Here is a 16881-nt window from a genome sequence, read left to right as displayed (position 1 = left end):
GATATTATTCAATGCTCTGTAATCTATACAGAGGCGAAACGTATCATCCTTTTTCCTCTTTAATATCACTGGTGAAGCAAAAGGTGAGAAACTTGGTTGAATCTGCCCCAACTTGAGGTATTCTTCCAGTTGCCTACGCACCTCCGCTTCTTCAGTAAAGCTCATTCTATAGGGAGGTCTATTTACAGGTTCTGCCCCCGGGATCAGTTCAATCTTATGCTGAACATTCCGCTCTGGAGGTAACCCATAAGGTAGTTCATCCCTAAAGCATTCAGAGAACTCCTCTGTTATAAGATTAGCCAGCTTGGCCATCTCACCACTTTGCGTAACATCAGTGCTAGCCGAAGACTCATCCACCGGCTCTACCGATGCGGTGCAAAGGTACAAAAACTCTACTTGAGCCTTTCTGATTTCCATCACGGAAACCAACGGTCCCTGAGGTATATCTTTTTCACCTCGCAAGACATAAAGCACATCATTCATCTTGAATTGATATACGTGCTTTTTCCAATCAATGGCTGGATTCTTACTAGAATGCCACGCCATTCCCAGGGCTATATCCGCATGAGCAAGCTTGGTCATTTCAAAATCAAGCTTCTCAGCATAGTCCTGAATCCGAAGCTCCAACTGGGTAACCCTTTGGTCCCATACTTCAGTTGAACTTCCGTCTGCCATCCTGACTGTGTACGCATAGTCAGATGGACTTGTCTTTAATCTCAGCCTCTTCACGAGCTTGGAGTTAATCACATTGTGAGTTGACGCAGAGTCAAACAACACAATGACATCATGACTGGCCACTTGCCCTTTCATTTTGATTAACTCCGTATCATTGAAGGCTGTATACCCCGTTGCTGCGGGCTTAGATAGGATGTTATCAGGTGCACTCGTCACTAACTTAGCAACAGATACACATAACAAACAAGGTACTAACCTCTGAGAAGGTCCCGCCAGTTGCATCTGCATATGTTCCGCACTGGGACTCTCCTGCATTTCTACGTCGCATTCAGATATTATCATATTAGCCGTGCGAGGATCTTTGTTCAGTGGACAATCCTTCCACTGATGTCGCTGAAGGCAGCCGAAGCACAATCCTTCTTTCCTAGCTTTCTCTTTTTGTTCAGGGGTCAATGAGGACTTTGACCAAGCCCGGGCTGCCATTGGAGTTATTTTCCTTTTCACCCCAACGGTGGTACTTGTTTTTGTTGGTCCCTCAACCGGCTTCACCTGCTTGGTTTGGCCACTTGGCTGCGAGACACTTGTCTTTGAAACCCATTTCCTCTGAAATCCCCCTTTCCTCGGGTGCTCATACTGAGTCCCTGCCTGCACAAATCCACCAGACCTACCTCTGGCATCCTCATAGTTCAGGGCTACTGCTATAGATTCATCTAATGTAGTCACATATTTAGCCCGAACTTCCATTTTTATCTTGTCGTTCAATCCATAGATATAGTCTTTTAACTGAACCGACATAGGGAGAGGGTCTGTTATTTTCATAACACATTCCCTGAATTTGTCAGTGTACTCTGCCACTGACAAGCTCCTCTGACGAAGACTTCTATAAGCATCCCAAGCTCGGGATTCTTCATCAGGTGGGAGAAAGTGTTTCTTGAATTCAGCTTTGAACCCTTCCCACGTGGTTGGAGCAACTTGATCCTTCTGTTGCTTTATCCACCATCTATCCGCTGCCTCAATAAACAGATGTGTGGCCTCGCGGATCTTCTTTAGATCGGATCTAATCTCACAAATGGCGAAGGCTTCTTCCCACTTGTGCAACCAAACCTCGATCACATCAGAGCTGCGCTCGGTCATCCGACCAGCGTACTTCTCCGGTCTATAATTAGCAATATTGGGCACTTTGACCCTAGCGCGCTCTAAGGAATGTACACTGGGCTCTGGCTCTGCTGGAGCTTTGCCCTTGTCAATCCTAGACGGTCTAGCCGACAAGGCTTGCACCATCTCCCTAATCTCATTTTGACCAGCATTCACCTGAAGCTGCTGGTTCATAATCTGCTGTAAAGCATCCTCTAATATTGAGATCCTACCAGCCAATGTAGGTGCTGCCTGATGTGACATTGGTTGTGTTGACTGTACTCTAGACTCGCTAGGATTTATTCTTGAAGTTTGTCCTTCTGCTTCCATTCGTTGAAAGGGAGGGTTTTTTTTTTTTTTTTTTGGGGGATGAATTTCCCCCTTTTCTTATACACAGAAATGAATAGACGACAGCCTCTGTTGTACAGACAACTTCGACTGAAAACTCAGATTTTAATTTTTTTAACAAAAAAGAAAGACTGCTCCCTCGAATCTCCACGCAGTCCGAATTCGTGCGCTCCTGACTCTGGCGGTTACGATCTCCTCCAACAAAAGTCAAACACTGTCAAAGGATAAAGAGCTCGTGGAGGAAAGGTCGAGAACTCCGACTGAGCCTTCGCTTGGTCACTAGAAGTGCGAGGTCCAGAGGTAAGGATGGAAAGCCATCTGCGTAGAAGACAAGGTCTTCTGCAATTCGAGCGACAATTCCCTCTTCAAGTCCCTCCTGGCGCAGATTATTCCTTCGTTGATTATGAAATCGCTCCTTCTTCCAAACCACCGCGCAACGCCTCACATTAAGCAGCGCCTCACCTAAATCGTCATAGATCGTGCACGCCACTCAATCACAGGTCGTGTGCCCGCAATCCTTCATCACGACCAGTCACCTCGCCATCTTCATCGTTGTCTGTGTCTCCCTGTCTGTGTCTCCGTCGGACGTCACGCTCAGCAATTCACCCCTGAAGTTCGTCATTACAACCACGTATTCGTCCCTGTTGTTCGTCCGTAGCTTCCGTCAAAGTTCACGAACTTCTTCCTTTGCCTTGTGCTCTGATACCAAATGTAACCAGATTTTACTATCCTAATCTCTGTTGCCGATCACGGGAGTAGCACCTTAATCTTCCCCCCCAGCCAATTCTGCCAAAGCTTCCCAGCAAGAGAGAGAGAGCTATATCCAAAATCACGTAAAAATCTCACATTCTTCACTTCTCTCACTAGCCTTGACAGACCCCAAATCCCTAGATAGATCTAGATGCCACATGTCATCCATATAGGGCCTTCCTAATGCAACATTTCACCCCTCTCTTGGGATGCATTTAATTCCTTGCCCCTAGGCACAATCTTTGCACTAGGCCCTTGGTCTCAGACCTATCTAGTCTGGTGCTATCAGCCCTCACCTAGGACCTTGACATTAATCCCTCCCGATCATTTACATAAAGCGCAAACACATATATTACAAAGATAGATCCTATAAGGGAAATGTCGACTGATTCTTCCGAGGTCATGCTACCTCGGCTAGAGCGTAACAGCTTCTCTCAGGGTAAAGAATCTTAGTCAACCCTCCTAAAAAATCTAATCAGGTTGCCCCCAATTCAATTCAGCCTACTTGTACTTCACCCGAGAGGTCCTTGGGTATTATTTCACGCTGGATTATACCACCACATCAGAGAATCTTAAATGTAACATACCTTAGTGTCCCATACCACCAAAGTATACTGCAAATAAAAAACTAAGTGGACAATATGAGTAAATCAAGTAGCCAATCCCTCTTCAACTCAGATGATCCCAGATTGAGTCAGGGTGGCAAATCCGTTCTCAATCCTTCTCTTAATGTGGTTTCATCACCCCCTTGTGTTACAATACCCCAACCAATAGGTCAAAGAAGAAAACCAGTAGGTAGCATCCCTAACAACTCTTGAATCCTGACTATCCACGACCTCGGGCTAAAAGAGTGAGAATCAGAATGACCCCGCCTTTGGACATGATTCAAAGAAGGTATCCAACAAGACTCATCCTGGTCTAATCAATAAGAACCTTCATATGTCCAAACGGTAACTCGAAGAAACATCAGAACTCACAATCACACCGAGATCAAAACTTCAAATAGAAACCAAACAGGAATCTACGCACCAAGATTCGAGAAAGGGAAATCCAATTGTCTTAGTTAAGTCCAGTTTAAGATGTAACAAAGTCTCAGGCACCCTTAATGTACCATATATCTAAAAAACTGCAAGATATATGGAACAAAAGTACACGTTATATAATTTGAAAAAACCAATCAAATTATAAATGCCACTTAGTTACAAATCAAATCCAAATTAACCAAAACCTGGTCAATTTAATAACAAGACAATTTAGAACATAATTCATACAAAATTGGGGAGCTTCTTGAACCAAGAGTGGTTCAAAAGATCCAGTCGAGTAAAAAATAATTAGGTGTCGGTCAAAACTGAGGATTTCAACTTCTTCATCGCTTCTCAATGACTCGGAAGCGGTATAAAGACTCTAAAACAAGCTGTCTACATTTAGAACAGCATGAGCCTTCTTCAACATATTTCTAGTACTGAGGGGTTTTATAGTAGTGAAGAGCTGCCCATAGTTCATCCATCGAGGAATCCATCTCTCGTAGCAGGTCATGAGGTCTACGAGGATTAATCTCCGATGTAGCCTCATCCTCCATCTCAATAAAACAGTAATCCAACGTAGGTGTCTCATTACTTTGATGTCCTTCCATGGCTGGAAAATATCTCGCACGGGAGAGGGACTAGAAGAAAAGCAGCTGCGTCCAAACACGTGCTCTTCACACTAACAAAAAGAGAATCTGGGGCTGCGTGGAATCAAGGAAGAAGGCGAGTAGAGGATAGCAAGAAAGATGGCGGAATCTGATCGGCTGATCTCATATTGAAAGAGGGTGGGAAATTCGCCTTCATGCGCTGAAGTGCTGAAGTGAGAAAGAGAGAGAAATCCCAGGTATATAAATAGCTAGGAAGGGCCATCAAAAGCCAGGTGAATTTAGGGTGGGTGCTTGATTTAGAGCAAGTGCTTTCCTTGCTAGAGAAAAACAAAAAAGCAACCTGCTTCTTTTTACCAAAAAACAGTCTCGCTTTTAATAGATCTGGTCCCGCTTTTCTCCAGCCAGCCAAAAATAGCCAAAACGCGCTAGATTTAGAGCAAGTGCTTTCCTTGCTAGAGAAAAACAAAAAAGCAACCTGCTTTTTGACCAAAAAACAGTCTCACTTTTAATAGATCTTGTCCCACTTTTCTCCAGCTAGCCAAAAATAGCCAAAACGCGCTAAAATCAGGCCATACGCTCCTTCCCAGAGCCAAACGCCTGCCCCAATCATATCGCCCCTATCTCTCATGCCCGAATGTCCTAGACAAGCCGCTCTCCGGCTTATGAATGCCCTCTCTTTCCTCCTCCTTCTCAACTGCAGCAAATCTAGGTCTCTAGGGTAGGAATCTCATCCTTGAGAACCTAGAGCGAATTCTTTCCCTAACCAGCCCACTCTCACACGTCCCCACACAGCCAATCACATCAACAACCCAAACGTGAGAAGTTATAGGTCAGAAACGATCCATCCTCCTATCTCTTGCTGAAAGCATCGAGTCTTCTCATCGCCTACCCTTCTCAAGGAATCACGATTTCCAAACACGTAGCAACCGAGAGAGAGCACACAGCCTATGGACTTCTATTTCTTCCACAAATCTCCCAATCATGAGCGCACATCATCAGCCAACGATTCAGCCCATACATGAGCGGAAATTCAGATTTCAAGAGCAATCTCAAAAAGCGTACCTGGAAGACATCTTTTCTGCATACCTCGCGTTGAATTCAATTGTGATAGGACGGCTCTGATACCAGATGACACGACCCCGCAGGATCTGACCCTATCACTGACCTAGAATCTCGTCCTCGATACAACCAGAATCATAGCGCAGGTGCCTTGATCCTCCCGACCACCCCCGAGCACGTGGGCTATAGCTCGACTCATCCATAGGCCCATATCTAACCCACGCGTCCCATACCACCTGAGCCCGTCCAAAGGACCTTCGATACACCACCTATGATCCGCCATGTAGATGGCCAGAGTCCCGCCTGGGTCCAAGCCCCATCCATCAGTTGAGGAGCGCTCAACTATCTACACAATAGCACTGGCCCTCCTCCTCTTTCAGAGATTTCCGACGAGCAACCACCTGAAGTTCTTGATGAAGCCGAAGTTTTGCAGCCAAAACAGATCCTTCTTCATAGATTTGAGCATGGGTCAGGACACAGGATCCGGGAGTTTTACACCAAGTTCCATGATCGAGGTACCCATGAAGCAATACGGTTGGACGAAGATTTTTTTCTAGACTACTTGGAAGCAATGAACCTACCACCAAGCTAAGGAGGGAATGTCACATGCACCCCTGCACTCAGGTGCAAAGTGACACACTGGCTACATCGACAAGTGTATAATAGTTCCCTAATAGGAGATTTTGTCATATGTTGTGACCCCTTTGTGAGCACTTGTCCAGGGACAGTTTGGCACAAGCTACATAAGTCAGTCTCTCAGCCTTAGGTCAAGCCAAAAGATCAGTCCTTGTTCACTAGTACCCACTGGAGAACCGTAGGGCTCCTATCCTAGGATAGGAGCCCTTCTGGGCCCCCTCAGGGCTGGAACAAGTGCAGAGAATGGCCGGGAAAGGGCTGCCTTTATAGGCTACCCTGCACCCCTCCCTAGGCTGCCTTTATGGGGCCTAAGGCTGCCTTTATGGGGCCAGCCAACCAGCCCCAAAAGCCCTATAAATAGGGGGCCTCCAAGCCGTCTTTCCTCATTCAGTTTCCCCCCTCCTTCAGCCTCCTACAGCTCCTCCTCAGCCCCCTCTGAACACCCTGACACTCACCCCCAGTGGCACTCTGACCAGCCTCATCCTTTGGCATCAGTTCAGCCCTCTGGGAAGGTGGTCACGCAATGCATCAGACGGGGAGTCGGGACAACGAACGGAGTAAGGTTTGGGGTCTGTTTCAGCAGCTCTTTTCAGTTCTCTTTTACAGTTTTACACAGCTCATTCTCAGCTCTTTATTTCAGTCATCTCTCAGCTCTCTTATAGGATCTATCACTCCTAGCTGTAAGAAATCCTAGATTTACTATATTTAGAAATGTGCTAAGGAACAGAAAGGAAACTGAAATAGCAGAGAACAAGGAATATTTGTATTGCTTGAGTGTCTGTAGTGTGTCATCCATACAGTTGGGCCTCTCTTATATAGAGAGTGAAGAGTCACACATGAAAAGGTGTATACTCCAAAGTGTATGTGCATGAAGAGGTGTGTACCCCTTGTGAAGGGTGTGACCCTTGATGAGAACAAGGAATATTTGTATTGCTTGAGTGTCTGTAGTGTGTCATCCATACAGTTGGGCCTCTCTTATATAGAGAGTGAAGAGTCACACATGAAAAGATATATACTCCAAAGTGTATGTGCATGAAGAGGTGTGTACCCCTTGTGAAAGGTGTGACCCTTGATGAGAGGGTACATTACAATGGGAGTGTCTCTTCAATAGAATGTCTCTTGTGAAGGGTTGTGCCTCATAGGAAGTGTCCCGTCAAAAGGGCATACCCTTCCACAAGTGTCCATTCATCAAACCATCCATAAGTCTAAGATATAGAGAAAGGAATCATCACAGATCGTGACATCCCCTCCCACTCAAAATAATACCCTGGTGAAGATAATGAACTGATGTAGAAAATATCACGGTAAATTTTGAAAATACTGCTGTAAAATGTCAGGGTACTGCTGTAAGTCTTCATCAGATTGCCAAGTAGCGTCGGACTTGTCCAGATCTCGCCAAAGAACAAGGAATTCCGTGATAAGTCGATGTCGAGTCTCTCGCTGTCGATGGTCCAGAATACGCTCAGGAATAAGGAGAACATAATCGTCTTCGATTTCAGGGACATAATCACCTGCAGGAGGAACTGCTTCATCGCCTGGAATGTACATCTTTAGCCAAGAAATATGAAATGTTTGATGGATTTTACCCCATGATGGTGGTAATTCAAATCTATAACTTAAAGGTGAATTTTTCTTGACGATCTGGAAAGGTCCATAGTATCTTGGTCGCAACTTAGGAAGCACAGACTTAACCGTCTTATAGCGATGTGGGGCTACAAATAATAGCACCATGTCACCAGTGTCAAATTCCAGGTGACGTCTATGTTTGTTACCAGACCGTTGATACCGCTTTTGCGCTTTTCGCATATGAAACCTGACGTGGAGTAGAATGTCTTGCATTTCTTGAACCAGTTGATCAGCTAGGGCCACTCGATGTTGAAGTACAAAATTCGTTGGTACAATCGGAGTGTGTCCATAAGCTGCTTGAAATGGAGTCATGCTGATGGCACTATGGAAAGAGTTATTATAAGCAAACTCAAGGAGTGGTAGATACTCTTCCCAAGCTGCTAGGCGTGACTGAACATAATGTCGAAGCATTTCTTCCACAACTTGGTTGACTCTTTCAATCTGGCCATCTGATTCTGGGTGGTAGGCGGAATTGAACAGTAGAGTTGTACCCAAAGATTCGAACAGTGAAATCCAAAAGTGACTAGTAAACTTAGGATCTCTATCGGATACGATATTCTTGGGCAATCCATGGTGTCGGAAGATGTGTTGTATGAAGAGTTTGGCGATGTCCGGAGCTTGTGCACTTCTTTTGCAAGCAACAAAGTGTGCCATTTTGGACAATCGATCAACAATTACCATAATCTGAGTGTTACCTCGGGAGGATCGTGGTAGTGTGGTAATGAAATCCATGGAAATACTTTCCCACCTTTCAGTTGGAACTGGAAGAGGCTGAAGAAGTCCTGCTGGTAGTCGTCGGCTTGCTTTCATTTGTTGACAAGATAAGCAAGATGTAACCATTTTGATGACGTTGCTTTTCATATGAGGCCAGTAGTATGTTGCACTGAGTAACCTATAAGTCTTGTTGATGCCTGGATGGGTAGCATAAGGAACTACATGATGCTCTTTTAACAAAAGATGTCGAACATCCTTGTCATGTGGTACACAGATGCGATCTTGAAAATACAGAAGGTCGTCTGTATAAGAATAGTATGAGAAAATATTCTGTTCAGAAGTCAAAGGTTGATCTTTTGAAAGAACTTGTACTGCTGTGCCGAAGTCTATCATTAAAATACTTCCCTTTGAATGAATTCGGAACATCCAGAGATAATGTATAGATTACCATCGCTGATGCTAGAGTTAACCTGCTGAGAGCATCTGCAACTACATTGCGTAGTCCTGGAATGTACTCAATGGTCATGTGAAAGTTGTCCAGAAACTCAACCCAACGTGCTTGTCGAGCGTTCATGACTGGCTGAGTAAAGATATACTTTAGAGAGTGATGGTCTGTCTTGACCACCGAGTCGCCTCCCATGAGATAATGTTTCCAAGAGCGATAAGCATGTACAACGGTAAGAAACTCCTTATCATAAACTGGGTATCGGGTTTGGATATCGGAATGTTTATGGCTGTCAAAAGTAATAACTCTGCCTTCTTGCATCAAGACTGCTCCTGAAGCGATGTCGGAAGCGTCGGTCATGACCTCAAATGGAAGGTTTGGGTCAGCAATAGCCATAACTGGTGTGGTAGTGAGTGCTTGCTTGAGTTGTTGGAAACTATACTCTGTTTCGGGAAGCCACTGAAAAATTGATGTGCTTTTCAATAATTCGGACATAGGAGCTGCAATTTCGGAAAACTGATAGACCTTTGTATGGTAGAAGTTTGCCAATCCAAGAAAAGAGCGGACATCATGAACATTCTTAGGAGTAGGCCAGTTTCAGAGTACCTCGACCTTCTTGGGATCCACAGAGATGCCTTGAGCTGAAATAACATGTCCCAAATATTCGAGTTGGGTCTTGAAGAACTCACTCTTCTCAACGTTGATGTAGAGAGAAGTTGCGCGGAGAACTTCAAAAACTTGGTGAAGATGTTGTTTGTTAGGGATCTGCTGAAAACGAGGATGTCATCGAGGTAAACGATGACGAACTTATCGAGGAAAGGCCTGAAGATGTCGTTCATTAGTGTCATAAATGTGGCCGGGGCATTGTTTAACCCAAAAGGTATGACCAAACATTCATAGTGTGCCTACTTTGTTCGAAAAGCTGTCTTGTACTCATCGCCTTCTCGTATGCGAATTTGATGATAACCTGAACGAAGATCAATCTTTGAGCATTGTGTTGTGTGTAGAAGTTGATCGAAGAGATCATCGATGCGAGGCAATGGATACTTGTTTTTGATAGTGAGCTTGTTGAGGGCTCGGTAGTCGATGCAGAGGCGCATTGACTTCCACTAGTACACGAGATCCGAAAGGGCTGCGACTGGGCCGAATGTGACCTTTGTTGAGTAGTTCAGTCACCTGTCATAGGATTGTGGTCCAAGTCACTGGAAGGGCACGTGACACAGAAGACCCACGATGCAAAAGGTCCGAAATGGGCTGGTTGTGCAATCTGAACACGATATTGTGTGGTAGATGATGCCTGAGGTGTCCTTGAAGGGACTGGGGAATTACCAGGGTTTCCATGCTTTAAGGAGGAGGCTTTCATTTGCTGTAATTTGATAATGAGTGTCGAATAACAATATGAAAGAGAATCCTTAGAAATAGAATGGAAAGAATCCACCTGGCATAGATTAGATCTGCCAATTAGTTGCGTAGAAAAGGCCTACAGATCACTGTCTGGAGGTCCATGTTGCTGTCCTTGCAAGTCCACGTGGATGTGTGAACAAGAAACAGGTACCTGGCAAGACTTTCGAGCTAGATGGACGTTGGCAGAGGCGTTTTGCAGATTGCATGAGATCTGGCGCACTTTTCCTGTGTGGAAATTCGTAGCCTGGCGAAGCTGGCCTGCGTTGAAACCTGTGGGGTACTAGAAGAGGACCGAGCCTGGCTAGACGGAAAGAGAGGGCTGCCAAGAGTCGCTGTTCACAGGCTATGCGCAGCAGGGACCAGGCTGATTTAATTCGCTGGCAGAGGCTGCTTGCATGTGGCGCTGATTGAGGAAAGTGCGTTGCTTGCTTCCAAGGCTAAATTGCGGGCAGCAAGGGCTGACAACCTGGGCCAGGAAAAAACTTGATGGAGAGCTGCGTATGGCGTGGAAGAGAGGCGAACCTGCGTGACGAATTTCTATACGGGCGTCAAACGGGAATCATCATTTTTGTTTGGCTGCCTAGGTTGGGTGGTTGCCAAAAATTAAAACGTGGGTTGCCTTGTACCTAGGGTAGTCTAGGGTTAGGCCTTGGGTGTAGGGCTGGTTGCCCTTTTTAGGCCCTCTAGGTACCCTTTTGTAGGTTGGTGCTTGGTGCCAAAAGGTGTGCCTATTCTAAGGGGTGTGACCCTTGGAATAGGTGTACCATTTCATGAAGGGCTGTAACCCTATTTTAAAGAGGGGTATCCCTACACGAAAAGGTGTCTCCTTTTTTCCACGATGGGGTGTGTCCCTTGGGTGAGGAGTCAAAACCCTCCATCAAAAGGTACGTCCGATGGTGAAAAAGGTGTGTCCCTTGGTTTTGGGACAGCCCAAGCACATCAAAAGACACGATTTTCGTCGTGTCCATTCACATCAACTCGTGATGTGAGGGAGATGGAGAGGCCACTAATGACTTTAGGTGGGGTTGGCGCTAAAAAATTTTACGCTCATTCTCTCCATCTCTTCCATGCATAATGTGCGCGGATATCCTTCTAGCGGAAAGAGATGTATCATATAGGCGCTAGAAGGTGGGGGGCATTTCCTACAGGCAGGAGCGAAATTTGCTCTTATACCACTGTAAGAAATCCTAGATTTACTATATTTAGAAATGTGCTAAGGAACAAAAAGGAGACTGAAATAGCAGAGAACAAGAAATATTTGTATTGCTTGAGTGTCTGTAGTGTGTCATCCATACAGTTGGGCCTCTCTTATATACAGAGTGAAGAGTCACACATGAAAAGATGTGTACTCCAAAGTGTATGTGCATGAAGAGGTGTGTATCCCTTGTGAAGGGTGTGACCCTTGATGAGAGGGTACATTACAATGGGAGTGTCTCTTCAATAGAATGTCTCTTGTGAAGGGTTGTGCCTCATAGGAAGTGTCCCGTCGAAAGGGCATACCCTTCCACAATTGTCCATTCATCAAACCATCCATAAGTCTAAGATATAGAGAAAGGAATACGTCACAGATCGTGACACTAGCTTTCACTCTCTCACGCAATAACCCTGCATTCCAATGGACAGCACAAGCCTCTCCCTTGGCTTGCAGAAGCGTCCTACATCATTAGTGTGGACAGCATCAAGGTCTCGGTATTGGTCAACGTTGCCTCTCAGGTCTTTGGGTATGCTCTACGTGTGCATAGTGAGCTCTTCGGAAGCACGTTCCGTGCTCTCTCGTAGAGTGTTCTTTGTATTTCTCAGTTCTCCAAGTATAAAGCAAATTCTCCCCTGATTGGTATAGGGACCCAATCGATTGCCGACTCTACTCTCTCCCTACCCTCATCTCCTTTCTCTCTCTATGGTGTACAACGCTAATTCCTCACTAAAGGTTTAAAGAAGGTCTTGCTGTGAATTACACGATCAGATTACCATTGCATGTTACACTTCAGCTAGCTAAATCATGTACTGACAATAACTTGGCACCTCATGGATGATCTAAGCTGAGTACTACAAAGACACATTAGACTACTTTCTAGCTTTTGCTTTAGTTCAAGAATCATTTACTCTCTGATGGGCTAACGAGCCTACAACGATCATTGGCAGCTTGCGACATGTCCTCCTTGAACAAGAGGGAATGCTGAGGCAAGAAAAGCTTATGCAAAAGGGAGAGGAGCAAATATCCAAGAAGAGAAAAGATACCAAAGAGACGAGAAAGATTTGGCGGGGGGGAAAAATTAACATCCGTCCAAAAGGTCTATGGGATCAATAAGTAGCTCATATATCAGGTCTCCATAGGAGTGCATGAGCCATTTCCACCATTATTACAAGTGCATAACTATTTCTAATAGCTAACATAGAATGGCCATCATTACATCACTTTAAGACTAGATTTGAAGTGCTTTCCCTTCTCTATATCGCCCATTTGCCCTCCTGCCTTTACTATAGTGAGTTCCATGGTTCTCTGTTTGAGCTGGTTCGGACTGAGCTCTTCACATATCCAAACCTTTGTGCCTTTTAATTTGTGAGTTTGCCTAAGAATCTTTATCTTTAATGCCCTGTCTCTGCAATGAATTAAAGCATGTGACTTCTGATAGATCCACGTCTTCAACTCCCATTCAAGATTTGGTAGTTTTTCTATGAGGCTGAGCTTATCTTCTGTGAAACCCTCATCATTATACCATCCATAGAACAGTCCCCCGATTCGTAGATGACCCTTGCTTTACATTCTCTGATCTCTTCATGAAGGTTGACTTTGTTATCCCCTTCTACTGTCATCTCTTATTTTTATTGACTTCATTGAAGTATTGAGCATTTCCCAAACAGTGGACACTGGAAACAAGCTGTGGTGCAAAAGGGGATGTATAATGCTTTTATATTGCCTATTGTAAGACTTGTTGCTTGCCAATACTTTCCATTTCTTGGACTTTCCTCCATTGCTGCAAGTTGAACCTTGAGTTGTCTAATATACCTTTGTAAAACTAGAATAAGTCCAATCAAACAAATTTAGATTTTTTGTTGTTTTAAAGATCTCTAATATCCTATTGCATATGTGTGGTCCTGAAATGCCCGTAGGCCTATAGTGTCTTGTATGCCTTACTCAAAATGGGATTAGTATAGAGGCAGAGACAATGGCAATGGGGTCAAAGTAGCCAAGACCTTCGTTTTGGAACCTTCCATCGCTCCATATTTGCCCTTCTGAGGTGCAAAAACTATCACAGAACAATGCATCCCTTATGCTACCTAAGGCATGAAACATGACTCAAACAGCAAAAACTATTGCGAAGACTAAAGTCGGGAAAATTAGACGAATGTGAGCAGACCTGTAGCTTCTGTAAATTCTTCCGAACCCGTGCCATCAAGGCTTTAATAGCTGCAACCTGTTCACACACATCAACGTAACACAATAACCAATAAGTTTCCACTATAAAAACCCAAAAAAAACAGGGATGCATCAAATTGATGTCAAATCACAATTTACCCCTTGAAAGAAACAGACTGGGAAAAGGTTTTGAGATGTGGCCACCAACCTCTTCAAAAAATTGAGCCATTGTTGGGTCCTTGGATGGGTCAATGACACCTGGAGTACCGGCCTCAATGTCTTCAACATCATTATCCTCCTTCCCTTTCCCCACGCGTGTAAGCTGAACAGAATCCTGCATAGGAACCAGATTCTCGGTGACTCGTTTGGAGAGGAAAATTCCAAGAATACATGAAGACTTTTCTCCTTTTTTTGACTTCTGTGACTATAATAAACACGAGTGCACAAGTGCCTATGGGCTAGCATAGCAGGCGCTTTTGGATGCAAAGGAGAAAGCAAACGATTATTTTAGTATGTTGGGCTATTAAAAGAAGCTTTGTCCATAAAAGGAAGTTTGAAACGTCCAACTCAATTACCTTTTTTCAAACAATTACATCAAAAGGAGAATCCATTCCCCACTATAAAACTCCCTCTTAGAAGGGAGTGCTAACAAAATCGTCAGAGCTTGACAAATCTATAAAAGGAAAATAATAAAAAGCATTTTCTTCAAAATTAAGACACACACACAAGGAGACTTGCACTGACTCTCCCTTATTAAAGAAGCAGCCGTTTTGCCAGTCTAGGATTCAGCATTTAATTTCCCGACACCGTCGAGGTATTTAACGCAGAAAGTGTATTGTATTCCTCTTCCTAGTGTTCTTCATTGACCAAAAGACCTAAATTCTAGAAGGTTTTCCTGCGAAGTAAAACAATCCGTTTTCTTAATTACTGCCGCTTCAATTATGCATTCCATGTTAAAGCCATCATGCAATTTCAAAAGACGAAAGTAAGGGTCAGAAGCAAAACAGAAAATCTAAACCAGGAAAGTGCCAAAGCGCGTAAAGAGATGAACCAAGAGAGCCGAACTTGGCACCATGGCCTACAGAAAGGGAAATAATTGGATCGGATGCAAACTCGTACCCCCAAGAGGTCGTTCATCTTGACAGGAAAACGTTGCTTTGTACTGAATCTTAATCTGTATCTCGCCCGCTAATTTCGCAAACCGAAAGGGATATTAACTGCAAACGGCAGCTTGTTTAACTGCCTCTCAAGTCGCAGCTAAGCTACTGCTCAGCAAAGATCCTCGATCGCCTAGCAGAAACATAATTCTCCAGGAAACCGAAGTGCAAGAAGCCGATCGCTGTCAGAAATCCTGCTTTCTGCCGCCGATCGCTCTGAAAGGCCTAACAACCTGATTTCTTCCGAAGGAAATCTGACAGGCCTAACAACCGGGATGCGTCCAGAGAAAACTGATGCAGCAGAGGGCAAAGGTGACAAATTGAAAGAGCGCGATAGGATGAGGCAATCCTGATGTGCAGAGATGAGGGAAGGATTGTTAGAAAGGGTGTGGAAATGCAGAAGGGGCGAGAAAGCTGATAAGGATGAGGGTAAAGAGACAAAAAGAGAAGGCGGAGAAGGCACAGTGTTTGGTGTCCGCCATAGCCTACCTAGAAGGTCGAGCTCTTCCACCCTGGCATGGCACAATGGGTTTAGGTGGCCTTGCCCCTTGCCAGCTCACGAACCCCCCCCCCCAAGAGGTTTTCCCATATCACCCCTCCAAAAGAAGCCAGATCACCTCCCAGATTTCCCACATCATCTCACTCCATATCATGGGCCGGTGGAATGCGCACATGGGGGACGCCAAACAAGGATGGGAATGGAAAGAGGATGGGTTGCAAGTGCGGGGTGATGGGAGTGGGGAGGAGTCGAACGGGTTCGGGGCTCTGGGGGCGTATTGCACACACGTGCATGGCAAGGCGGGGCTAGGGGTTGCGGCAAGTAACTCCATGTGGAAGTCCTTCCCAGATAGCCTCCCATGCCATTGCCAGACGTTCATAGTCAGATGAACTCACTCCGTGTGGTTGGGGGGGGGGGGGCCAAGGGGCGAGGTTGGACATGCACACAAGCGGGACCGCGGAGCAAGGAAGGGAATGGGGAGAGGAGGGGTGGTAGGTGGATGGGGGGGTGTTGCAAGGGAAGGGGCTAGGGGAGCAACCATAAACCACCCCAAGAGGTTTTCTTGAACTCAACCCAACCCTCATGACACTCTGATTTTTACTATATGGACCTTATTGTAGGTTTGCCACTCGAGAAAGGGACTTCCTGACGAATACCACCTTTCATCGTATGACGTGCACATGGCACTCTCTATACAATGACATGCAAACCCGAAGCAAAGGACGATGCTACCAACCTCAACAATGTGCACTACAATAAGCAATAGCTCCAACTCCAAGTCATCAAGGAAAGGGAAGTGTTGCCTTGCTTGCACATGCAACAAAAAACCACATTACATGAGCATGTTGGCTGCAAGTAAAATGTCCACCATAGGAATGATGTGGCAGATGCAAAAATAAACCACATGGCACGAGCCCTTTAGTTGGGAGCACAATGTCCACCATAGGATTGATGACACATACAAAAAACAAACCACGTGGCATGGGCCTTTGGTTGGAAGCACGATGTCCACCATATGATTGATGGCACATGCAACAACAAACCAAGTGGCATCACCCTTTTCATTCGGAGAAGGATGTCCCCCATAGGATTTGTTAGCAAACACCCCACCACAGAGTTTCATAGATGACCCCACCCTCTAAGGTTTGTAATAGAATGCATGAATGCTCATGGACACATACCTCATAGGTGATTGGAGTAGGAATCATATAGGGGGCGATTGGTCATATTGAAACAATAGTGCGCATGGACACTACCTCATCGTTTAATGGTAAAGTTAGCTCTTTTGGATGCAAAAGAGAAAGCAAACGAATTGTTAAGTGAGTTGGGCTATTAAAAGGCAAATTTTTAAGGACGATCTCCGTAAATGGCAATTTGAAACACAACATAACTAAATTTTTACAAATTACACTTGGAAATTCACAAAAGAGTTCCAATCCTCCA

At 44.9% G+C, this 16881-nt stretch overlaps 1 protein-coding gene across 1 annotated transcript in view; it reads right to left on the bottom strand.

The window, feature by feature from the left end:
- The window catches only part of LOC147888574 (syntaxin-132-like), a 34410-nt gene extending 18925 nt beyond the window's left edge, over window positions 1–15485 (bottom strand). The window contains exons 1-4 of the mRNA XM_087392289.1: window positions 15429–15485; window positions 14902–15288; window positions 13991–14116; window positions 13784–13840 (exon numbers count right to left, since the gene is read on the bottom strand). Coding sequence (XP_087248415.1) covers window positions 13784–13840; window positions 13991–14116; window positions 14902–14919 — 201 coding nt within the window. The 5' untranslated portion in view covers window positions 14920–15288; window positions 15429–15485. The remainder of the gene's footprint in view (window positions 1–13783; window positions 13841–13990; window positions 14117–14901; window positions 15289–15428) is intronic.
- Window positions 15486–16881: the final 1396 nt, after the last annotated feature.

This window comes from Dipteris shenzhenensis, chromosome 21 (assembly GCF_047967505.1).
Source record: "Dipteris shenzhenensis isolate YYH24624 ecotype China chromosome 21, Dip_SZ_1.0, whole genome shotgun sequence".
Classification (NCBI taxonomy): domain Eukaryota; kingdom Viridiplantae; phylum Streptophyta; class Polypodiopsida; order Gleicheniales; family Dipteridaceae; genus Dipteris; species Dipteris shenzhenensis.
The sequence above is the reverse complement of the archived record's forward strand: the minus strand, read 5'-3'. Positions and strand labels throughout refer to the sequence as shown.